The 26,425-nt window shown below is 38.1% G+C and overlaps 1 protein-coding gene across 1 annotated transcript in view; it reads right to left on the bottom strand.

Moving 5' to 3' along the window:
* Positions 1 to 26,425, bottom strand: part of MAN2A1 (mannosidase alpha class 2A member 1) — a gene marked incomplete at its 5' end in the record, with an annotated part of 122,262 nt that overhangs the window by 86,960 nt on the left and 8,877 nt on the right. Inside the window, 3 exons of the mRNA XM_082013450.1 lie at positions 1,386 to 1,557; positions 11,345 to 11,489; positions 22,492 to 22,752. Of these exons, the coding sequence (XP_081869576.1) occupies positions 1,386 to 1,557; positions 11,345 to 11,489; positions 22,492 to 22,752 (578 nt within the window). The remainder of the gene's footprint in view (positions 1 to 1,385; positions 1,558 to 11,344; positions 11,490 to 22,491; positions 22,753 to 26,425) is intronic.

Genomic DNA, 26,425 nt, shown 5'->3' with positions numbered 1-26,425 from the left:
CCAATTGTGTGAGATGCCTAGACATTGCACATTTCAAGTGCTACTAATATCTCCCCATCTTTGATCTGCAGTTCTCTCTATTGTTTTAGAGAGCTGACAGAGCTTCGAAGTTCATTATATATATATAAGGCCTTCAGACCATCTCACTCATTAAAATGCCTTCTTGAAACAGATCACAGGATGATCCAGTCTCTCTATTAAGATGTCAGTGAACATAATGATCATGCTTCCAGCATCAGGTGGTCCCTACAGCTAAATAATGTAGTTTTAGTACTTACATTGTACACTAGCATATAAATGTTTAATGAATTCAAGAAATACAGTAAGCTTGCCAAAACTTCATCACATTATAAATAATACCCATAAAAGTAATGAAAAACATATAGCCAAAATAATCTCCAGTGCAGCTTCTGTAAGTCTTACAGCAGTTTAACCAATATCCAATTCCCCTGAAGAAAGGACACGGTTCCCTAGTGACTATCATTTACTGTTTATTGTGTTCCAAGGGATCTTTTTAATCTCAGAAAAACAACAGCTGTGCTATAATACTCATGCATTGTACATAAATTTTTAAATAGATAGTTTTCTATGTCATCCCCAAGATTTCCAGCACTATCTCAGCTTTGCAGCTGTGAGGCTCTCATAGCCTTAACGTATACTGCAACCTGTGCATCTTGAAGGGGAGCATGAGAAGGAGGGCACCACAAAGATGAGCAAAGAACTGTTGGATTCTGTCTTAAAGCAAAGTAAAAAAAACAAAACAAACAAATACAACCATTTTTGAAGTAAGGATCTAGTTTGGAGTTTTCAAGTTCATCCAAGCAGCATGCTTTCTTGTCTGAGCGTCTAGGCAAACCTTTTACTTCTGTATTACATTTTGACACGTGACTTTAAAAAGAATTAAAAAGAGTAAGGGTATAGAGAATGTACTACTTTACCATTTAAGCAGCTGCATGTTTATAAAAAATGCATATATTTAAAAACAATAATCTCATTTCATAATTGTGTTATAACTGAAGAAACAATTACCATATATAAATAGCTAATGTGAAAGATTATTTTTATTCCATTGCCAATACTTCAAGGTGACTTCAAATAAAGTTTATAATCACAACTCCATTACAATTTGAATGACATCTTCATGGTTGTACATGGAAACTTTTTGCCAATTTTTTCAGCAACTCAGTAATTTGGCTTCACTTCTCTAAACTGAGTTTTATTTCGTAATTGGAAATAAAAGAACACACCAAAAAATCAGAACTTGGTTAGTTGGTTATTCTAGCAATTCTGCATTGCAGCAAGTGAAATCTCAAGTTTACTGTGTACCAAATACAGAGTCTCAGAACATGCTGCATAGAAGATAAGCAATAGTTCAGTGTTCAAACCTTTTAACAGCATCCTTTTTTTGGCTATCTATTCCATCCCACCATTTTGAAAAGTAAGAAATCTCAGACCACATAAATTTCCTTCTGTTGTCTTCTTGCAGTTTTATAACCATATTATTTAAGATATGCTGTGTCTGATCTCTGAAGTAATCATCAAAAGTCTTCAGCCAACCTAAGAGAAAGAAAATACAAAATTTAAGTTGCTTCCAACCATCTTAGAGACCTGCTTCTTCCCACTCCCTGCAAAAAGTTAAGTCAAGCATTTTCTTAAAAAGCCAGATTTTACATACTGCGGACAGTTCAAAGTGCTAAACTCTCCAGGAACTTCTTTTTATAAAGATTAGATTTCCTAAACGTATAAGCATATGGAATATTAGGCTTCCTACTTTGATCAACAGAATAAACAGATTTTTAAAATTATGGGTTTTTTTCATTTAAGCACAAATTAAGTAGTTGAAAAGGAAGATGTACATATCTGCAAATAGACCTTTCTTAATAACTTCCACTAGTTTTCCTCATCTCTCACATCAAGAGGACTGTAGTATCTACTAACACATCATCTTCCCAGCCCAAGCCCTACTCCCAACACACACACCTGCAACAGCCCCTAATCCTTTCCTCAATGTCTTATCTTTTCTTTCAAGTCATAAAGCACCCTATCACTCTATTCTATGTAAAACAACGGGACAAAAACCCTTACTAGCAGCATCTACACCTACAGCTTGAGGAGAAAATTAAAGAGACACTAATGGCATACCACAGACCTTGAGGGTAAAGAAATAAAACGGGGGCAAATGAAGAAGCAGTAAGCCCTACAGCACATGTTCAGCATCATTTATGAATGAGAGGCTTGTTAGCAATGACTGAGAAGTGTGTTGTAACTGCACCCCTCATTAGAAAAGATATCAGTGAGATGCAGAATAAAGGAAAAAACAACTTTAACCACATATTCAAACCTCACAGTGCAGAGCCTTCCATGAAATTCTTTAACCTCTCCCTAAAATCTTGCATGAGAAAGTACATGCACCTTCCCTTCCAGAACCTGGAAGGGTTATGTTTTTTCTGTAACCATAACTGGAAAAAAGAAGCAGTCTACTTAATTCACAAGTGGCATATTCTTACTCTTCATACCAGTGCTTGTCACATTATGAGCATTTTCATTCAACTGCTTCCAAAAGGGACTCAACAGTTGAGTGTAAGGAAGTATCACATCCAACAGAATAACTACAGAAGAATGCAAGTGATCTTACAAATTGGTCCTATAGCATGCATCCATGTTTTAAGATTCTGTGAAAGCTTTCACACAACACGAGAATTGTACTCCAGACAAATATGATCCTAGTGATTCCACTCTGATTATCCATTTCAGTTCTGCAGAGGCACTGCTATTCTAGCACAATGCAAGTCTGCTTGTAAGGAGAAACAGAATTAGGCTGTTCTGGAATGAAATATATTATTTAAAGGCAGTTACATAAATGCAGAAAATTTTAGTATTAAAAAAATCATTTTTAAGTCTGATAAAAGCAAACCACTTTATTACTGAATAGAGTCCGAATATTGATTCAGAAAGGATATATTCTACTTAATGTTAATGATAAAAAATAAGTGATGTTCATCTTGGGTAGAAACGCAGAACTAATGTAATTTGACAATATGCACATTCTCTTCCCGCTCACATGAAATTGATAATTATATTTCAACTATAGAATCCATAATTAGGAATAACCACTAGACACTGGTGCACTCTTACTTTGGTTGCACTGCTTTCAAGGTACACTCTTACTTTGTAAAGGTCAAATTTTAATAAAATATTCAGAAGAAAACAAAGCCACCACAAATTTCAAAAAACCTCTGGTTTTTATTTTGCAAATGAAAAAAATAAAACTGTAACACTCCAGAGGAAAAGTGTTAGCTCAGTATCTTTTTTTTTTTAAACAGATGTTTAGCATCTAGAAGAATCATCACATCTGATATAAGTTTCCATACAGACAGAACAATAGGGTCTAATCTATCTTAAAGGGGAAAAATACATTTTGTCAAGACTCTTAATATGAGGGCTTAAAATCTAAATTTAAATCATAATTTTCTTCAGAGGCATGGATGCAGTTTAATACAAAAAAAGTTGACAGTAAATTACTATTACACAGTAGTTGCATGAAGACTGAAAACAGAAAGGCAATTAATAATGAATTAGTTTTTGGTTTTATCCAAAATTTGTTGTGATCTCTACCGACTTCAGTGTTTTTTTTTTAATGGAAGCTTTCACTCAAAGAATTGAAATCTCATGACCAATTAATCTTTTTCAATGCTCATTTACTTTTCAGCAAATCAATTAAGTACTTTAGTGATATTTACATTAAAAGATCCACATGTAGCAGACAAAAAATTTACAGCTTTTTACCAGGAATTTCTACCGCAAGAGACAAGATTATGCTAGCACACAACTAACAGAGGTCTTACTGAAACCATCCTGTGTTTTTCCCATACAGAAATATATCATAATAATAAACTATTTCAGCATATTTCTATATTGCAGCAATTAAAGCAAACTTACATGGAATTAGTCTTCTTAAACATTCTTAAAAAACTTAAACCAAACTAAATAAAGCAGCACAGAGATAAATGATAAAGCAGCTGGCATAAGAATACATTATGATGTAGGAAGAGCAGTATTATTAGAGGTTGTTTTGGTTTAATATATTCAGTTTATTAAACTATAGAAGAAAGCCATAACATGATTAACACACTGAATCTTCAGAAAGTCCTAGGAAATATTTACAAGTATTCACAGAATTAGTTGCAAGCCAACAGAAAGTCCTCAGAAATTTAATTACCATGCGTCTGGCATCTTGCACTCAAATATATTTATTGCAGAACAGAATACAATAGAACATTTTCAGTTGGAAGGGACTTACAACAATCATTTAGTCCAGCTAAGAGGTGATCAAAAGTTAAAGCATATTAGGAAGGGGATTGACCAAATGCCTCTTAAACACTGACAGGCCTGGGGCATTGACCACCTGTCTAGGAAGCCAGGTCATGTTTGACTACCCTCCCGGCAAATAAATGTTTCCTAATGTCTGCTCACAGCTTTGAGCCATTCCCACACATTCTATCACTGGGTCTCAGGGAGAAGAGCTCAGCACCTCCCTCTCTACTTCACCTCCTCAGGAAGCTATAGAGAGCAGCGACGTCGCCTCTCAGCCTCCTTTTTTCCAAACTAGGCAAACCCAAAGTCCTTAGGTGTTCCTCATAGGACATGCCTTGCAGACCTTCCACCAGCTTTGTTGCCTTCCTCTGGATGGGCAACAAGTTCAAGAACCCCCACATTCTTCTTAAATTGTGGGGCCCAGAACTGCACACAGTACTCAAGGTGAGGCCACACCAACGCTGAATACAGTGGGACAATCACCTCTTTTGACCGGCTGGTCATGCTGTGTTTGATGCACCCCGGGGTGTGGGTTGTCCTCTTGGCTGCCAGGGCACACGACTGACTCCTGCTGAGCCTGCTGCCGACCAGCACCCCAGATCCCTTTCTGCAGGGCTGCTCTCCAGCCACTCCTCTCCCAGTTTATACTTATGTCTGGTGTTACTCCAACCCAAGTGCAGAATCCAGCATTTGCTCCTGTTAAATTTCATGCCACTGATAGCTCTTAACCCCCTGACTTACAGAGGCTGTCCAGTTTTGCATGGAACAATAAAGAATAAAAAAAATAAATAAAAAGCTGAACAGAACAATGAATAAATTAATTTGCAGTTGCTAGCTATAAGCCTACTACTGAAGACTACCATATTAAATTTATTATTTCACATCTTCGTCCCTAATATCACATAAGAATCTAGTACAACTCAAGTTCATTCTTTTGCTTACCCATAAACTAAGAACTTCTTCACAATTTGAAAGAAAGTGTTTATCAGTGTATTTGGATCAGGAAAGTTTTAATACAAATACAATTTACACATGGAAAAAGTGTAATAGTTTAAAGCTGCAATTACAAAAACTAAATATGCTAATATCAGCAAAATAACACTTGTTAATTTCAATCTACATGAGTACCTTTGTCAACATAAACATTTAAACAAGAGAAAAAGTAGTCTTCAATGTCATTATGCTAGTCTTGACTTGAGTATTCAGGATGCCAGCTACTTTCATTTTCTGCCAACACATGTGATAGCAACAGAGGGTACACACTGTTAAGCTGCATGCCTTTTGATTGGCTCACTCATGTTTGACCTCAAAGGTGTGCAAACTTGACACCTCACTCCCCAGCACCCCACCCCAAGATTTATCATCATCCAGTTGCCTGTTTTTTCGTTTTTTCCCCCGCTTCATTAATGTAAGCTTTCTTGAGTCAACAGAGGACTACAAGAATCATCTCCAAATGTCAAGACAATCCATTGCTATGCAAAAAATCCTGAAGCATTTCATGAATTGATTTGCGGCTATTCCTGCCTACACTTTCCAGTCCAATTTCCTTCTTGAAGCTCTATCAGCATCTTGCACTAGAGAAAGGTAACTATGCTATGTCTTAGCATAGTTACGACACAGTTGTAAAGACATAGGCAAGAAGTTTCAGGACGAAGTCAGAACAGAAGATAACAAATTAACATTACTCAAAAAGTAAGCCAATTAAATAAAAGCACTTTATAATTTGATCATGACAAGAATCACAAATCAACTTTGAAAACATGAAATCATTACTACCAAGACTGTATGAGCACAGCTTGCATGTATCTGCAAGGCTGTTGAGTTTTTGACATATGAAATAAAAAAGACTTTTCAGTTGCTTATTACCATTAAGTCACCCTCCAGTGTTAAGAGGAAACGTGTCCTTAAAAAAATTTCTAGCCTCTCATGAAATCTCTTTTAATGAAGAGGCAGATCAAGTGAATGTCTGGAATGCTACTCCTTGTCAGATTAATTTATTTTTGAGGGCAGTTTGCATATCCGATTTACTTTACAGTAGGTCACAATTAATTTCACTGAGTCAAAAATTCAAACATCAGTGATGCTTCTTGCAACCTAAGAAACTTGAGTAATTCATTAATTTTATGGCAGAATTAAATAAAACCATTAAATTTCAGATAGCATTATACAGCTTTTCAGAAAATAGAAGTAAGCGCTTTGCAACAAAATTAGTGGAACTTCAGTTCTTGGATTTTTAAAATGTACACCCAAGTTAGTAAAAAGCTTATGTAATTTTTATTACAGTTAGCCTTAATTCTCAACTAACTCATTCCTGGAAAAAGACACAATTAAGTAACTCTTTTCATACCTAAGGAAGTAAAAAAAAATCATAAACTGAAAGAGGATATATTAGTTCTTAATGACATCCATGCTCCACAGAACATGTGATGCCGCAATGTTAAAAGTTCTTCTTAAAAACAATAAAAATTAAGGGACATGTAGCCATGAGTTCTCATCAGTGCTTTGGAGAAGTTAAAGCATAGTATATGTGTTTAACTGATCAGACACAGGCACACAATAACGACAATACTAGAAAAAAAAACAAAGCTAAGTTTTAACTTACATTTAGTAAGAAAGCTTATTTGTAGACTCAACAATAAAAAAAATACCCTTATTTTAAAGTATAGAATATACAAATCAATTTTTAATTTAGAAATCTTGCATCATCATTCTATGATGTCAAAACTAAACAGACAAACGTACAAGTTAATATTTTACAGATGTTTCTCATAAAACTTCGGTGCTAATTTCACCAAAAAGAAGTATCTTTTCAATACGATGAATGAGTCATTGGCCAAGACTGTGAAAGAAAACTTGAGAAACATGATGTGTCTCCAGTAAGGCTATCTCAAATTTAAAACTAAAAGCAGCCTAAGATTGATTTTTCTTTTTTTTTTAATTTGGCATAGTATAAACTAGAATAAGAAAAAAAGCCACCTGGAACATTGAAACATTCAATTGTTGAATTTGTTGAAGCATTCATTCTGATTCAGAAGATAAATAGAAGATGAGCCCCTTGTTCCCAAAAATATTCTCTGAAATAAAGTCATTCAGGTAGAAGCAGAGACACCAATATTAAGAAGGTACAACAGTGTATTTACTTTTCCAATGGCATACTTTAACTTGTAAAAGATCTCTGCTCAATGGACCATGAGAATCGTTTAATATTTATCACATTTAATTTCATAAGCATAGCTAAAAATTCAAATGATTGCACATTTCACCAAAAGCAAGAATCTACCATGAACCATGAGGTATTTCTAAAATTGTAGTTAGATTTATTCTGTATTAGGCTTACACAATGCAAGGTTCATTTCTAATTTGTACATATCAAATCTGACACCCTGATAACTAAGAGGGGAAGAAAATTTCTTCCGATCAGGGATTTACAGTGTTCTCTCTGTAACAATCTTGTCAATTTTCAATGAACTGCCCTGAATTTTCTGCCCACCCCCAGACAAAGGAAAACAAAAGAACTCTCTCACTAAAAGCCTGCTACCACCTCATATGCAACCACAGAAATATTGAGAAGTGACCCAGGAATAAAACTTAGATTCCTGTAATTCAGCATGCCAAGAAAGACTTGTGAGCTACCCAGTTTCCCATTCTATTCCTAGATCTGATCTTCCTCTACAATAGAAAAATTAGATGTTCACCATTCAATGTATATTTTATAGTCTTTACGTAGCCTTCATAGTTCTTTTTTTTTTTTTGAACACTATATACTGTTGCTGTTTACAAAAAGGAAAACAAGTTCATCACTCGTGACTGATTATTTTTAAATCTTCCTATTAAAACACAACATGAACATATTAATCAGTGAACTTTCAATTTACAGTCTGAAACTTTTAAAAGTAAATTCTCAGATGTCATTCAACTAGCATTTTTTCTTTTCTGCTTCAGCTTTATACTAACCTGCTCTTATATTTTGGTGGGTCAGACAACAGTCTAAATAATCTGTGTTACAAACCTGCCAGGAAAACTAAGTCATCTGAAAACCATATCCAGAACTGGTCAACAGAAAACAAACCTGAAACTCCACGGTACATTAACAGCATCAAACTTTTATACTTAAGTTTTCTTTTATCTTAACACTGCAATTAACTTCATAGGGCTATACAGATTTCCTCCTGAGAAATGGAGACGGTCTTAAACAACAAAAAAGGGGTTAATGTGGGTGTTAGTAAGGTGTCCAAAGTTACCAACGTTATAGATAATTAAAAAACTGTTAAAAAGTAGAATCATAGAATCATTAAGGTTGGAAACAGTCTCTATGATCATCAAGTCCAATCATCAACCCAATACCACCATGCCCAATAAACCATATCCCGAAGTGCCACGTCTACACATTTTTTGAACACCTCCAGTGATGGTGATTCCACCACTTCCCTGGGCAGCCTGTTCCAACGCCTGACCAGTAGTAGTAGTACTTAGACCTGACATATGTGCATATACACTTCCATATACGTTTTTATTTAGGTAGAAATTGGGAGTGGGTGGGCAGAGGAGAGAGGGAAAATCTATTTTACTCTCTCAATTCCACTTAAGTGCTGCTCGTACTAGGATTTTAACAACCACATTCACTAATAAAATACTCTGATTTGGTACACATATATATTACAAAGCTCACAAGTCTCAATTCTTAAATGATTTAATGAGAACAGATTACCAAAATCATCACTGCCAACAGAGCAATAAACGCTAGAAGGTGTTTTTCAACCCCTCGGGTCGTATCTGAACATCGTCTTTCAAGTCCAGTTGCGCTGGTTGACAATACTGCTGTCCCCGAGCAGGGTTCTCCCCTCTGGAGTTTAGCTGCCTAATCCACTTCAGGCAGTCACGTGAAACTGCTGTTGAGAGCTAACTTACGGGCTTTGCCAGCACAGCAGGTTATAGGATCGCTCATTAATCTGCTCCAGAACAAAATGCCACCCATCTGCGATAGCTGTAACCTCACACAACACAGCTATCTGTAAAGTGAACATCTCTCCGTGGCTTGAGATTAATTTGCATTGGGTGAATCCCCCCCAAATCAGACACGTTACTGAGGTGCTCAAATCTTCATCAACTGCCAGTGACTAAAAGATAATTATGCCTGCCACTGATAAAAGAGTGAAGGGGATCCATTCTAATACCTGATTTCCCAGTAACAGGTAAATATATTAGCTACTAATGGGAGAAGCATAGATACCTGAAGTTTCTAGGTCCTGGTTGAATTCACACAGAAGCAGATAACGCAGATTTATCAGAATTTAGCCACACAAAGTTTTTCAGAGCATCACCACGTAAGTCATCCCCCAAAACAGAATTTGGAACCTAAGACCAGCCCCTTCCCTCCAGATTCTGTTTCAAGGCAGTTTCTTTGCCTTTGTGCTACAGATTCTCAATAGCATAACCAGTTACATGAAAAGTTAAAGTAGCCTCTGATAAGAAAACACAAAATGAAATGAGAATTTAAAGCTTCTGCACCTAGTATAGTTATATCTTTACTGACCCCATTTCTTGGTAAATATTTTTCATGTGTATTGTTACACTACAGGTTCATTATGCCTCAAGCTTTTTTGCCAGAAGGCATTTCCTTTGCACCATGCCTTTTAATCCTCTGTAGGAAAGGAATAATGTAACCATTAGCTATACAAGAGATTTCAGATCTCTGTTACAGATAAATTTTCCTTCTTTAAAGTGCTTATTAACATACAGTTTCATACCACAGACAATTCCACAGAAATGTCCTTACCAAAAGTAATACCAAATCAGGAAATTTCCATGATAACACTCTTTGTAAAAGCTAACAATAACCAGTCTCACGTGATCACCTTTGGTGATGGAACAGGTTACATATACCAGGATTGTATCTCAATTTAACTCTACTTGACATGAACATTTAGGATGGCTTCAGATTCATTAAATGACTGTATAGAGTGTGGCTCCTTTCTAGGAAAGTTTTCAGGAGAACAACAATGAGAGAGGAAATAGGTGGACACAGGTTTAAAGACAGTTCTACAAAAAGGCAGATCAAAGTTTATACTATAATTATTTTCTCTGAATATTTTTACTATATACGTACTTCGTTATTTTAGCTGTCATAACTGGACAATACAGTCCCTCCAAATTCCCATGTTTATTTTCTTTGAAAATGCTAGATATGTGCAAATAAAAAGTCACTTATGTTCAAACTACTGTATCTTACTTCACTCAGTACTTCACAGTACTTCAAACAACAAATTAAATTGTTAGGTATACACACAGAAGTTTAAAATCACTGAAAATAGTGGCTCTCCACAATAACAAGCAGCAGCACCAGCTTCTCATGGTCTGTGTACATGTGCCAGGAGGATACTATAGCAGTATAATTCACTGCTTTGGTGTGTTTTACAGTAATTTCAAAATGAAGTGACACTTCTCCATTTTATTTATTGCACAGTAAACATCCATGTGGGAGGAAGAAATGAAATTATGTAAGCATTCCTAGGTTTCAGTTTAAATCCAGACTTTATATTATCCCAGTGCAGGCTGGGGGCAGGGGTGTGCACAAAACAGTAAAGGAAGTGTAATTAAAAAAAAGGAAGTGGTAAAAGATTTGCCATTGTCACATCTTCCAGAAAGCACATCTCTTCAGCACAGGCTGAGGGTTTAAATATCTATGGCAGTCCAAAAAGCCAAAATAAGAACAGCCCATATTTAATGCAGCAATGAAAAAACTGACTGGGTTACCAGCACAACGAACACAGACAATCCAATATTGCCTTCCAATATCAACACTGAAGTTCTACTCCAGTTAATAAATAAGTACATGTAAAACTTTTATCATAACAGTTGTTACTTGAAGTCAATGGCACTTGAATTGTACTTCTGCTTAACTGCCTTCCTAGACTTAAATCTAATATATTACATAGTATACTTCAAAAACCCCAAATCTTAACAGAAATGGCAGTATATTTCTTAATTCAAAAGCCTTTAGATAATCAAATCAATACAGTTAAAATATTACCTGGGTCATTATGTGAGTGAGGCACAACAAAAACTTGAAGTGGTTCACTGTCCCATTCATTTTCATTGTATGTGATATCAAATCCTTGTTTCCACACGCCACCATCTGGATTATCGAAAGGAAGAATGTCATAGACATCCAACATCTAAAAAAGAGTAAAAGGAATATAAAACATGAATTCACAAAAACACTTCTGCTATTAAAAACCACAGCTGTTTTCATGAAAAATGGATCAGCTTGTTCGTTACACAGGGAGAGATGAAGTGACAAATGACTAGAAAACTAAAAAATGAGAGCAAGTTTCAAGTCACACTAGGACACCCAAGTCACAGCTGACAGGAAGAGGAGCGTTTAGCAGGCCTTGTTCGGAGGAAACTTAAATTGAGTTGATAAATGGTTGGAGTAGGACCCATAAGTCACAAAAATTATGACAGCTCACAACAGCGCTGGGACAGGAGGGTAGGGAGAGGATTATACACAATAGCGTAATACACTAAATAGGGGAATGCAGAAGATGAAGAGGACAAACTAAGTAAGCAGTAAGAAAGGATGGCAACATGAGCGAGATTGAGGCAAAAGTCAAACTCAGAAAAGGGAACTGAAAGAAACTATCACAGGAAAACCTTCAGAAATATAGCCAATTGCTATAACAAAGCTCCTTATATATTTACTGTTGCCCAGTACACTAATTATACATGGAAGGACAAATTTCACTTGTCAATGCAAATAAGAATGTTACAGGTAAATAAAGCAACTCTAGAGTTACTTTAACAGGTTTCTATGAAACTTAGATACCAACAGATAGCCTCAAAGAGAATCTCCTAGTGTGAGTTTAGACCAAAGTTACCATTTCCAACTGGTTGTTTTGTTTTTTTTTTTTAATGCTCTGGTCCACTTTTTAGGAAAGGCGGCAAACTTTATGGACATGAATTATCATCTTTAGGAAAGGCGGCAAACTTTATGGACATGAATTATCACCTAGACAAGTCTTTTACTGGCTCTGTAGTTTAAAAAACATGAACTAAACTTTAGTTTAGTTCCAACGCCATGTTAGAATACAATTGTACACCTGACAAATTTTCTCAACAAACATTTCACTTCCACAAAAATAGCTTACAGAAGTAATTTATGACATGAACACACAAGAGTTAAAATGTTACGGTGGCAAGTTGGTTTCTGTCCTGCTAGGAAACTTCAGAAAAATACAGACATCTGAAACAAGCATCTGACTAAAAAAATTAAGGCCTCGTGATGGGTTGACCCTGGATGGTTGCCAAACCCCCACCCACCTGCTCGCACTCCCTTCTCAACAGGACAGAGGCAGAAATAGGATTAAAAGTTCATGGGTCAAGATAAAGACAGGGAGATCACTTACCAGTTACCATGACAGACAAAACAGACCTGACTTGTGGAACATTTCATTAACTTATTGCTAATTACAATAGAGTTGTATATTGAGAAACAAAAACAAAACTAAAAGACCTTCTCCCCACCCCTTTTCTAGTCCAGTTCAACTTCACTCCTTTGTTCCCAACTCTTCCATGCCCCCTACCACAAGTGGTGCAGGGGTATAAGGGTTACAGTCAGTCCATAATGGCTCCTCTCTGCCAGCATGGGGTCCCTTCCACAAGCTACAGTCCTTTAGGGATTCCTCCAGTGTAGATTTCCCATGGGCCACAGATCCTTCTAAAAATATTTACCTTTTCCAGCATAGGGTCTTCCATGGGCTGCAGGGAAATACTTGCTCCACAATGGTCTCCTCCACCTGCTCCAGTGGCTGGAGAACCTTCTCCCCTTCCTTCTTCAATGACTTTGGTGTTCACAGGGTTTGTTTCTCCCACTTTTTTTTCTTAATACCACTGTGCCATGCAATGTTTTCCCCCTTCCTAAAATACGTTCTCCCAGAGGTGCTATACCCTTGCTGATGGAGGACTTGGCTGTAGCCTGCAGGGGGTCTGTTTTGGAGCTGACTGGAACAGCTGTGTCCAGCACAGTGCAGCACTGGCCTCTCCTCACAGAAACCACCCCTGGAAGCCCCCACTGCCAACACCTGGGCACCTCCACCCAGTACATTCCACCCTTACTTCTGTGAAACACACATTTAAGAACAGCTGATAAAATATACATTCATCACACACTCTTCACAGACTTTAGCTCCACCTGTGAAAGAAAATTGCCACATCAAAGTGACATAACAACACTGAAAAAGTGGAAATTTTAAACACACAAAAAAACTCCACCCCTTGTCCCTTCATCTCATTATAACAACAAAAGAACCCCCACAGTTATTTCACTCTGGCAATGTCCAATTCAAGTTTTGGCCATTACCACTTCCAATTATTGTCCTTATGTCTCATTCCTCAAGCCCCAGATTGGGTGCCAAAAAAGGACGGCAGTGGGTTGACCTTGGCTGCGTTGGTGTCTGGCAGCCAGCCAACCTCAACCCACAACAGGCCTTCAGCTTAAGATACAAAAAAAAGTAAGTAATGTCAGATCGGAATACAAGCCACCTAGAACTAGCAGAGCCTCAGTCGCGCCTACAATGTCCATACGCTAGATATCTATGGCCTGTATGAGATCTTCTTGTCACGTCACTGCTCCACCAGGATTGCATCTACCTTTGGATAATGGAATGTATTTTCCATTGCTTAATAGAAAATACAGGTGTAATACTTACAGATATATGCGTTCTGAATGGCCAGCTTGAAGGGACTACATAAGGGTTACATTTAAATTAGCCCAATACCATATTTTCTTGCTTTTTTAAAATTGTATTTTGAGGAACTGTAATTTTTCTGTGAAATGTAACTTTCTGAAGAAAATTAAAATTAAGTGCATACTCTGTAAACGTGCCAGTTACCAATGATTGACCTTAAGACTGATAAACTCCTCTGACATTTCAACCATGAAAACGTTATTTGTTTAAAAATTGAAAATTCTTAAAGAAAGGTTGAGAAGTTGGGGTTGTTCAGCCTGGAGAAGAGAAGGCTCCAGGGAGACCTAATATTGCAGCCTTCCAGTACTTAAAGGGGGCTTCTAAGAAAGATGGGGACTGACTTTTTAGCAAGGTCTGTTGTGACAGGACAAAGGGTAACAGTTTTAAACTGAAAGAGGGCAGGTTTAGACTAGATATAAGGAAGAAATGTTTCACAATGAGGGTGGTGAAACACTGCAACAGGTTGCCCAGAGCACTGGTAGATGCTCCATCCCTGGAAACATTCAAGGTCAGGTAGGACAGGGCTCTGAGTAACCTGACCTAGTTGAAGATGTCCCTGCTCATTGCAGGGGGGTTGGACTAGATCACCTTTAAAGGTCCCTTCTAAGCCAAATGATTCCATGATTCTATGGAATTGCCTACAGGCCTATGAGTTTTTCTCATGGATGGAGCCCAAATTTCACAAGCAACTTTCTGCAGTCTGCAAGATACCAATTTTTGCAGTCCATAACAATTTTTTCCCTAACATCTACTATGTTACAGCTATCTCAAACCATACTCCTGTGATTATGAGCTCAAGAGCCGGAAACTGCAATTCAGGAAATAGATATTGGTACCTTAATCAACAGTTGCCTGAAATAACTAGCTCAGTGACCCGACCCACCATCTAGAGAGGTTTGCTGCCTGCCAGGGGCCTGGATCCAGGATGCTGTAGGGGAACTGTCGAAGCTTGTCCAATTTGCTGACTACTACCCCTTGTTTTTCTTCCATGTGGGTAGCAATGATACTGCCAGAGGCAATCCAGACTGTACCAAAAATGACTACAGAGCTCTCGGGGTGGTAATCAAGGTCACGGAGGCCCAGGTTGTGTTCTCTGCAATCCCACCAAGTGAGGGGTAGGGGTGTGGAAGGAGGATACCCACAGTACAGGCCAATAATTGGCCTTGGAGCTAGTGACTGTAAAGTTACAATGGGGATTGAGGGATACAAGCTCTTGAGGAAAGACAGGCCAGGAAGACAAGGAGGTAGAGCTGGCCTTTCTGTGAGAGAGCAGCTGGTGTGCAAGGAGCTCTGTCTGCAGATGGGTGAGAAGCAAGCTGAGAGCTTATAGGCAAGGCCTAAAAAGCAGATCAGCATGGGTGACATTGTAGTGGATGTCTGCTATAGGCCACCTGACCAGGAATAACAAGTCCATGAGGCCCTCCACAGGCAGGTAGGAGCAGCCTCACATTTGCAGGACCTAGTCCCCATGTGAAACTTCAACCATACTGTTATGTGCTGGAAGAACAGCACAGCAGGGCATAAACAATCAAGGAGGTTTCTGGATTGCATCAATGACAAATTCCTAACCCAAGTGATGGAAAAGCCAGTGAGAAGAGGTGCTCTGCTGGACCTCATACTTGACAACGAGAGGTTTATTGGGGCTGTGAAGGCGAAGGTAGCCTTGGCTGCAATGACCATTAGATAGTGAAATTCAGCACCCTGAAAGGAGGGAGGGAGGGCAAAAAGCAAGATCACACCACTGGGCTTCAGGATAGCAGACTTCAGCCTCTTTGCTCAGCAGAGTCCCACAGGATAAGACCCTGGAGGGAAAAGGGGCCCAAGAAAACTGGTTAATAGTCAAGCTCCTCCTCCAAGCTCAAAAGCAGTCCATCCCAACAAGTAAAAAGTCAGACAAAAATGCAGGAGGCCTGCCTGCATGGATGATCAAGAAGCTCCTGGCAAAACTCAAACACAGAAAGGAAACATACAGAGGGCAGAACCAGAGTCAGATAATGCAGGAAGAATACAGACACACTGTCTGAGCATCCAGGGATTAAGTTAGGAAAGCTGAAGTCCAAATGGAATTGACTCTGGCAAGGAAGACTCTGGCAAGGGATGTCAAAGGCAACAGAAAGGGCTTCTGTAAGTATACAGGTGACAAAAGGAAGGCTAGGGCACACTGTTGAAGGAGATGGGGGACCTGGTGACAGGACATGCGGCTTCTTTGCCGCAGCCTTTACCAGGAAGACCAGCCTTCAGGAATTCCAGGCCCCAGAAATCAGGGGAAAAAGTCTGGAGAAAGGTAGATGTGCCTTTGGTGGAAAAGGGCCAGGTCAGGGTCATACTTAAACAAACTAGGCATACAGGTCCATGGGCCCTAATGGGCTGCACCCACAAGTACTGAGGGAGTTGACTGATGTCACTGCAAGGACATTCTCAAGAACCTTTGAATGCTCTTGGAGATTAGGAGAAGTGCCCAAGGACTGGAGGAAAGCAATGTCACTCCTATATTCAAGAATGGCAAGGAGGAGGACCCAGGGAACTACAGGCTGGTCAGCCTCACCTTGATCCCTGGAAAGATGAGACACATGGACACACTGATGAAAGTTCAGCAAAGGGCCACCAAGATGAAGAGACTGGAGCAGGTCGCCTATGAGAAAAGTCTGAGAGAGTTGAGACTGTTTAGCCTAGAGAAGGCTTGGAGGAATCTTATCGATGTGTACAAATACTTGAAGAAAGAATGCAGAGAAGGAAGAGACAGGTTCTTTTCAGTGGTGCCCAGTGACAAGATAAATGGCAGTGGGAACAAACTAAAACACAGGAGGATCCTTTTGAACATCAGGAAATACTTTTTCCCTGTGAGGGTGACTGAGCACTGGCACAGGTTGCCCAGAGAGGTTGTACCATCTCCATCCTTGGAGATATTCAAAAGCCAGCTGAACAGAGTCCTGGACAACTGGCTCTAGGTGACCCTGCTTGAGCAGGGGGTCGGACCAGGTGACCTCCAGAGGTCCCTGATAACCTTAAACATTCAGTCATTCTGTGATTCAAAGGTTAATCAGAATCCAAGGCATCCAGAAGACAGATGCTATGTTATTTTTATCTTTCATATAACACCATTCTCAGTAAGAATTGTGCAAAGGATTAATTACAAATTACATCATCACTTGACCAGGTTACATGACTGCAAGTGAAGAATAAGTTCCAAGTACCTAGTCAACAAGAAGCAAAAATGGTCAAAGAAAAGTATTTCCTGGACATATTTTAAGTTCATTTCCAAGTATAAAATACTGATATAGTAAGCACTATAGTAAGACCAGCAGACCAATAGAAATTCCAAAAGGATGCTGCCTGTCTTCATTATGGCTGCTTCAGAAGTTAGAGTCATGTTGATACAAGCTTTTGAATTAAAACATTTGAAAACTTATCAGTTGTCTTTTTTTCCTCTATGGGCTTATTCTTTCTTTATATTGAGGGACTCAAACAGATGAAACCTTGGACAAACATCACAACACTTACCTCAGTGAACACTAAACTACTGCACAGAAGAAATAAAAGCACAGTTCGTGCCTCTTCAGGCCACCTTTTTTAAAGTGATTCATGCCTCATTTTTAAAAGGAGCAACATTACTAAGCACAATGTTAGATGCTTCAGTAGTTGAGAAGGACAAGAGAGGAGACACCTCACCGTATCAGTTAAAAGACCTTCCAGCTCACCATGATGGCTGTTGAGAATTCTATCTTCTTTGAACACAAATTCCAGATAGTGCTTGAACTAATGACCTAAAAAAGTGTCAGGTCATGACCATATGAAGGGGCAGGCAACTCACAAAGAGTACAAGGATCTCATTAGGTCAAGCAGGGACAAAATTAGAAAGGCAAAAGTCCAGCTAGAGCTCAGTCTGGCTACAGTCGTAAAGGATAACAAAAAATGTTTTTACAAACATATTAACAACAAAAAGAGAGGCAAGGAGAATCTCCATCCCCTACTGGATATGGCGGGGAACATTGTCTCCAAGGACAAGGCTGAGGTACTTAATGCCTTCTTCGCCTCAGTCTTTAATAGCCAGCCCAGGTATCCACAGGGTATTCAGCCCCCTGAACTGGAAGATGGGGATGGAGAGCACAATATACTCCTCATAATCCAGGAAGAAGCAGTCAAGGACATGTTAAACCACCCAGACACCCACAAGTCTATGGGGCCTGATGGGATCCACTCGAGAGTACTGAGAGAAGTGGCGGAGGAGCTTGCCAAGCCACTCTCCATCATTTATCAGCAGTCCTGGTTAACAGGGGAGATCCCAGAAGACTGGAGGCTTGCCAATGTGACACCCATCAACGAGAAAGGCTGGAAGGAGGATCCTGGGAACTACAGGCCTGTCAGCCTGACCTCTGTACCGGGGAAGATTATGGAGCGGTTGGTCTTGAGAGTGCTCATAGGGCACCTGCAGGACAACCAAGGGATCAGGCCCAGCCAGCATGGGTTCATGAAAGGCAATTCCTGCTTGACCAACCTGATCTCCTTCTATGACCAGGTGACCCACCTAGTGGATGAGGGAAAGGTTGTGGACGTTGTCTACCTGGACTTTAGTAAAGCCTTTGACAGCGTCTCCCACAGCATTCTCCTGGAGAAACTGGCGGCTCGTGCCTTAGACAGGTTTACTCTTCGCTGGGTGAGGAACTGGCTGGATGGCCGAGCCCAGAGAGTTGTGGTGAACGGCGTTAAATCCGGCTGGCGGCCGGTCACAAGCGGTGTTCCCCAGGGCTCGGTTCTGGGGCCGGTCTTGTTCAATATCTTTATTGATGATCTGGATGAGGGGATCGAGTGCTCCCTCAGTAAGTTTGCAGATGACACCAAGTTGGGTGGGAGTGTTGATCTGCTGGAGGGTAGGAGGGCTCTGCAGAGGGATCAGGACAGGCTGGATCAATGGGTCAAGGTCAACTGTATGAGGTTTAATAAAAATATTGTTTAATTAAATAATTAAACATTAATTATTTAATTAAATAATATTTGATTTTTAAATAATTAATTTAAAAATAACAACAACCCCATGCAACCCTACAGGCTTGGGGAGGAGTGGCTGGAGAGCTGCCCGACGGAAAGGGACCTGGGGGTGCTGGTTGACAGCCGGCTGAACATGAGCCAGCAGTGTGCCCAGGTGGCCAAGAAGGCCAACAGCATCCTGGCCTGTATCAGGAATAGTGTGGCCAGCAGGAGTAGGGAAGTGATTGTGCCCCTGTACTCGGCACTGGTGAGGCCGCACCTTGAATACTGTGTTCAGTTTTGGGCCACTCACTACAAGAAGGACGTTGAGGTGCTGGAGCGTGTCCAGAGAAGGGCAACGAAGCTGGTGAGGGGTCTGGAGCACAAGTCTTATGAGGAGGGGCTGAGGGAACTGCGGTTGTTTAGTCTGGAGAAGAGGAGGCTGAGGGGAGACCTTATCACTCTCTACAACTACCTGAAAGGGGGTTGTGGCGACGAGGGTGTTGGCCTCTTCTCCCAAGTAACCAGTGATAGGACAAGAGGAAATGGCCTCAAGCTGTGCCAGGGGAGGTTTAGATTGGATATTAGGAAAAATTTCTTCACTGAGAGGGTGGTCAAGCATTGGAACAGGCTGCCCAGGGAGGTGGTGGAGTCGCCATCTCTGGAAGTGTTCAAAAAACATATGGATGTGGCACTTCAGGATATGGTTTAGGGGACATGGTGGCGCTGGATTAATGGTTGGACTTGATGATCTTGAAGGTCCTTTCCAACCTAGTGATTCTGTGATTCTGTGATATTTAATGCAGAGTTCTTAATTTTGTTGGCTTTATTACCTAGCTCCATTTTTATCTTTTGAAAAAAGTATACATTAGTTTTCTATTTTATTTGAATTACATCAATTCAGTGTTATTTTCAGTGGCCAGCTCTATTACAATTTTCTACCTACTTACAAACACCACAAGGAACAAAGTATACAATTTCTTCATTTAGAATTCCTCCATGAAAAAAATCCTTTTGCTATCCTATCCAAGAATCTTTTGGATTTCATGTCAATAGTAACTTGTTTAGTCCGATTTAAGGAAAGAAAATACATCTCTGAGTAGCAAGTCCTGGTAATATTTCTTACTGAAATATCACAAAGGTTTTTAATCTCTATTTGAATGCATTCATATAGTGGTTTGTCCATTACATCAGACTATAATGAACTCCCATAATTTATTCAGTGAAGCCTCTTTTGCCTTCATTCTCTAAAGTGATTTTTATCCAAACACTATGTCTCACTTATACTAGCTCTTACTTCTTTCTAGTCTCTCATTTCATTCTCATACACCCATTTAAAAGACAATCATGAAAAAGGTAAGGTCCAAACTTGGAGGTTTAAGGTAATGTTTATGAACAGCAGGTAATTAGCACTTAACAAGCTGGGTTTCAGAATTTAAAAAAAAATTAAATTAAATTAAAAAAAAATGGTCCAATTAACCTACTCAGAATTTCTCAAGTCTTTACAAAAACAAAAAAAAATTGAGAAGAAAATAAATTAACTGAGCTTGCAGAATACATCATGCCTGGCAAAGTATTAAGTAGTAAAACTGTATTCAAATACAGTAATTTAGATCAGCTCATTAATGTGGTGTTACAAGAATTCTGCTAAAGTTAAGGTCTTAGATTCCACAACTGAAATGCGGGTGAGACTTGTAGGATGAGAGGCTGTATACAGAAGTGGTATTAAAGTGACTTAATGATGATGGTGGATAACCTGCTGAGCACAAGGTACTAATGCAATGACACGAAGAACATTAGAGCTTTCCCTCCCTGTGCAATACAAGACAAGAAAGTGTGAGTAGGGGAACAGCATGAAGAATATTACCTGCTACATTTGTTACTTAAGTACATGCATATAACCTTAAAAGTAAACTATGAAAAAGCAGTTTCACCACTACAGCCTACCATTAGGTAGGTACATTAGCTGATAGTAGTTATGTGTTCTGACATTCTGCAAATGTGAAGCAAAACATGTAAAACGTCTTTGCTTAAACTGTTCTCCTTCCATTCATAACCGGTTAACACGTCCAAGACTTTTAAGTCTCAAAAAACTTTTAAGCATCAAAAATTTTACCTCAAAATTCACAATTCACATTTACTATAATTTATTTCCAATGCACCTAAAAAAGCACATCACTTTATATGGTAACAGACTGTACAAGGAATAACCTGTTAACAATCCAGTGACTGGAAAACATGTAATCATAGGACCACATGCTTTACTTTCTTGCACAGAAGTCTTAATGTATATTAGAATTGTGAACAAGGCAGATAGTGACTTCAAAAAAAAACCTACTTTCTCTGTAAAAGACATATTAAAGTGGTGCCTAACCCTGAAGAGCTTAAAGGCATTATGAATGATACATCAGAGGTTACAATTGTTCTAATATGTGCACTTATTCATCTTAATTCCACTGTCTTTCTCCTGCAATAGAAATACTTTCACATTTGGAATAAGAAAGCTGGACCTCAAAATTTAATCTTTGCTTTAGAGTACTATGAATATTTATAGTGCTCCCACATGACTCCCAAAAACAGTACAGATCACAAACTTCACACTGTATTCTCAGCACTCCTGAAACACTCCATTAAAACTGAATATGTAAGAGTCCACAAACTCACAAGCATCACCAGAAAGCAAAATAAATTCAACTTGAAGTGACTTTACAAACTTCAGCCTCCACAGTTCATGTCAACCAGTCAACATGGTATATGTTCCTCCTTTCTGATCAAAGTGCTTATACAAACTGGAGACACACAAGAATACTGAAATACAGAAGTAGCATTCCGGAGAGAACACAGTACCTGAGGTTTTTTTTAAATTATTTCTTCTGGAACATTCTTCACCTCCTCATCAAGACCCATCTGCACTCATACCTCTAAAATGTAAACCCTATTTAAATCAAGATTATCCACTATTTCCAGTTTATTTGTCACAAATTTTAGAGCAATTTCTGGCAACTGAACAAGGCTCTCAGATAAATTCTTTCCAAAGACTTTCTGATAGTACTGGACAATAATCTGAGTATAATAAAAAAAGCCCAAACAGAAAAGAGTTAAGAACTTTTAAACTTTCTGAAATGTTGGCTCTTCATAATCACTATTCAATTTCTGGAGTTTAAAAAAAGGGAAAAATGAGCAGTTTCGTAATACCTGGTAAACACAAGTCACTCGAACAATTCTATTAGGTCTTAGATTAGGAGCTCAGTATCAAGTTTTTACCAGTAATTAGACATTTTCAGAATTAAAAGGTAATGAGCAGTTTCGTAATACCTGGTAAACACAAGTCACTCGAACAATTCTATTAGGTCTTAGATTAGGAGCTCAGTATCAAGTTTTTACCAGTAATTAGACATTTTCAGAATTAAAAGGTAATGACAGCTAGTAGTCCAGCAGCATAAAGGAGAAAGACATACTTGCTTACCTGGACACCTGAACCATGACTTCCACTTTTTGAAGCAAACAAACAATCCTCAGAATCAACTGCAAGCAAGACTGAGGCAGAAGGAAAGAGCTCAGAGACAGATCCTTGACTGAAGTTTATAGCCTCTGGATTTTTTTGACCATCCTTTACTGATTCACTCAGATTGATCACAGAATCTCGTATGTTTGAAATAATCTCATTATTTTCTGCTAACAAGCGTTCTAAATGATCTATTTTTTCTTGCAGTATTGAAAGCTGACCCTGTAAAAAAAGAAAAGTTTAATTATTTCTCAGACAAATTCTTGATAGAATTTTAAAAAGTCAATTTCACAATAGAACATAATCACACAAAAAACATCAAATAAATCTTCATTCTGTATTTTATGTAAAGACAAATTAATAAAATTGAACCAACATATGAAACCTTCTCCTTTCAGAATAAGAGAAAAGAGCAAAAGTTATATTTTCCACTATGAACTTTCATTTGCAGCACAAGATTGAATCAGTGATACAAAGATATTCTTAAAAGGTCACACTGTTTCAAGTACCAATCATGCCAACTTCAACTTTTCTCATGTCTTTCACAGATTTGAAAACATATGATCTTTTCATTTATCATCACATCAGAATACCAAAGAGAAAGTCTTTTTTAGAAGGCAGTCACATCATGATGGGATTAACAGGATGTATACATTTTAGGTTTCCCCTCCACATGCAAAATACTATTTCAATAAATACTGAGTTTCTTATTTTCAGTGAAATTTAGAGAGAAATTAACAAAAGCACTTAAAGGAGAGTAAAAGATCCCTTAACAGCCTGATCATAGTAATAATATGTGTAATCGGACCAATACAAACATCAAGATTATCCATAAAAGACAGCTCAAACTGATACTACTCTTAGACAGAAGGTCATATTCAGTTGCCAAACAACAGGATTTTATATATGATTCTAGTGTGCACCACAAGAGGAACGATATAGAAAAACATCTACGTGAATTGAAAGAAGTCAATGTATCTCCCAAAGCAACTTGGAAGGCTAGACAGATACCACAAAGCAATTTAATAGCATCTAATCACTGTATTGTTGGAATACAAGATGGACAGAACAAGATACCAGGAAATGCCGCTGCCCTCTCATGTACTAGCCACTCCTTCCAAATTATTTGAGATATGCTTTTTTTCTGGCATGAATATGTTCGCTTTTACAGAATCACAAAAGGCCAGACTATTAAACGTGTTTTTAGGGATATTTTGTCTTAAAAATAATTTCTTTCTTTCTTGCCTCAGACTGACTTCAACCTAACAATAATAAGATGGAGAACAAAAAGCCAGTCACTTCCTATTATTAAAGTCAGGCCCCAAAATATACAATCTATGAGTTTTTTTTTCATGACTCTGTCATTACAACAAAACCTTCTGCAGCTTCAGTCATTTACATTTTACCCATTACATTCAACACATAACATTGATTCAGCAGACTCTGTGGCCTCTGATTTTAATGACAAGTTAAACTTCTTCCTAGAACCGATGCCCTATTTCCTAAGTTATACAGAATAATATTAGACACAACATCTGTATTTGACACTTTTTTCCCCTTTGACGACAATTCACTTGGGGTCTTTGCATTTTCCTTTTAAGTGGCAAATTCCAACTTCTGTAGTTAGGCTATAGTTTGCAAAGGATTAAGCCTCCTTTCTAAATTGTGACTTTTACATTCTGTTCCCTTTGAGAAGTCTGCAGGAATAAAAAAACCAGACCTTACCAAGAGACACCAATCAGCCTTTTGGGTTCTACTAAGTGGTCATTCCTCTAATTCTATCTTTATGGAAGTTCTTTGTAATTCTGCAGAAGACATGTTTTAGTATTTTTTAAACTGTTGCTAAGTTTGTCCCCTTATTTTCTGGGCTGTATAAACTGCTGACTCACTGCTTTGGGTTTTTGCTTAGATTGATAAATCCTGAAAATAACAACAGGTTTTAACATGCAACACAGGCAAACAGTTATTGCTTCCCAAAACACAAAAATGTATTTTGACAACAGATCCAGATTAAGCTAATTGAGATGTACAGCCAACATCCTAGAATCTCAACATTTTAAAGACAAATACTAGAAACTTATAACATAGATGAACTGGGAACAACAGGAAATCAATATGTAGATTACGGGATGCTAGAAAGGAAAAAAAACCTGTAGTTCCATGCCCCCTGGTGGCATAAAAGAAACAGCCAAGACTGAAATCTTTCAAATGCTGCATTAGAGATAGTGTGTACACATTTTTGTGTAAAATTAGTATTTTCACTTTCAATGTCTGTGACATTTTAAAAGAAAGGACAGTTTCTCTAGTCAGAAAACTAATAGCCTATTATGCCACTTGCTCTCAAAATAATATATATAAAATAATTCTGACTGGGGCTTTACAGGCTGCCCAATACAATATTGGCTCTGATCTTTAGATTCCTAAGAAGCTGAAGTATAGCTGCCTTCTATATAAATTATTACCTGCTTCACTGAATGCGACTACAGTTCACCAAAGTTAGCAAGTGTTTAAGCAACTAAAAAGCTGTTCACACCTATCCCACCTCTATATATGCTGCCTCTACAACTGCAAAATCAGAAAAACGTTTAAAATTTATATTCTCATTTACACCTGTTCTAGAAATATTTTACTTCTTCCTACAGGAAAAGAGTTTTCTATAGCTTAGCAATAGCCTGTCCTCTACCTGGTCATAGATTAGACCACCAATCTGCCTTATGCCATCTAGCCAATTATAGTCTCACCAGCACTGGCCAATAACAGACACAGTGGGGAAAAAAAAGGTAAAACAAAATGCACACATTAAAAAGACACCAAATACATGTTTAGACTGATCCTTCCATTGGCAAATACTGCCAAAGTCTAACAGTCAGATAAAAACTTCCAGTTTGGAGGTCATGTCATATTTCATCTCTCTAAGATGGACCTTTCGTTTAATTTATTATACTCTAAACCTTCAAATATCTGCAATAACAAGTTGATTTTATATGTTACTATATACTTTCAGCAATAATTTATTTTTAAGGTGGAGTGTTCAAGCCTACCTAGGGTTCTGAAGAGCAGTGATTTTCCGTTGAAGTACATTAACTTTGGAGATGGATATTCTGATATTTGGAGAAAGAAATCTTACAAAGACCTCCCACCGTGAAGCTTAACAGAGGACATTAAAGACAATCCTGATTTCTTTTCTGAAGACTATGAGATGCACCACACGTCTCTCCTAAAGCATTTAAACATACCATGTACTAACTCAACTTGAAAGCAAAACATGGAATAAAAAGCTACAGTTCAGAACATGTAACTATGACCTCATGCAGTACCCAAGTTAACACTGGAAGGCAACCAAATCTTTTGAGATTTTAAAAATATTTTCAATTTTTGTTCTGAAATACATCAGCCATAAGTTAACTTTAAGAAACAAGAGTGTCACAAACTATAAATTGATCCCAGTTTTCATTCAGTATGAAAATTGTTGATGTTAGGAATCCATTCTCAAGCTGAAAATTTCACATGGATCCAAATTATGCAAAAGCTAGGTCTATTTTCATTGTACATTCACCTTTTTTTCTTACTCATTTTAAATAGATAGGAGTAGACAATGCCTAGAACACAGTATTCAATAGTAAGATTATTTTAAAATATGAGCTAAATGTAGAAAATATTGCAACTCTCCAAGACAATAAAATTAACATATGAAAAATAAATTAAATTCAGTTTCAACATTTTTAAAGGAAGGCAAACAACTCACACTGCTCAACTTAAAAGTCAAGGCCGAACAGTACAAAACAGTGAAGTTACTCTAAAACGGTTTCATTTTATTGATTTCTTGTAACAGTTGTTGATTTACTGGTAAAACAGATTACAAGCATGTTTCAGGGGGCATTAAACAGGTCTAATT

This window comes from Phaethon aethereus (genome assembly GCF_964289735.1).
Source record: "Phaethon aethereus genome assembly, chromosome: Z".
Lineage (NCBI taxonomy): Eukaryota > Metazoa > Chordata > Aves > Phaethontiformes > Phaethontidae > Phaethon > Phaethon aethereus.
The sequence above is the reverse complement of the archived record's forward strand: the minus strand, read 5'-3'. Positions and strand labels throughout refer to the sequence as shown.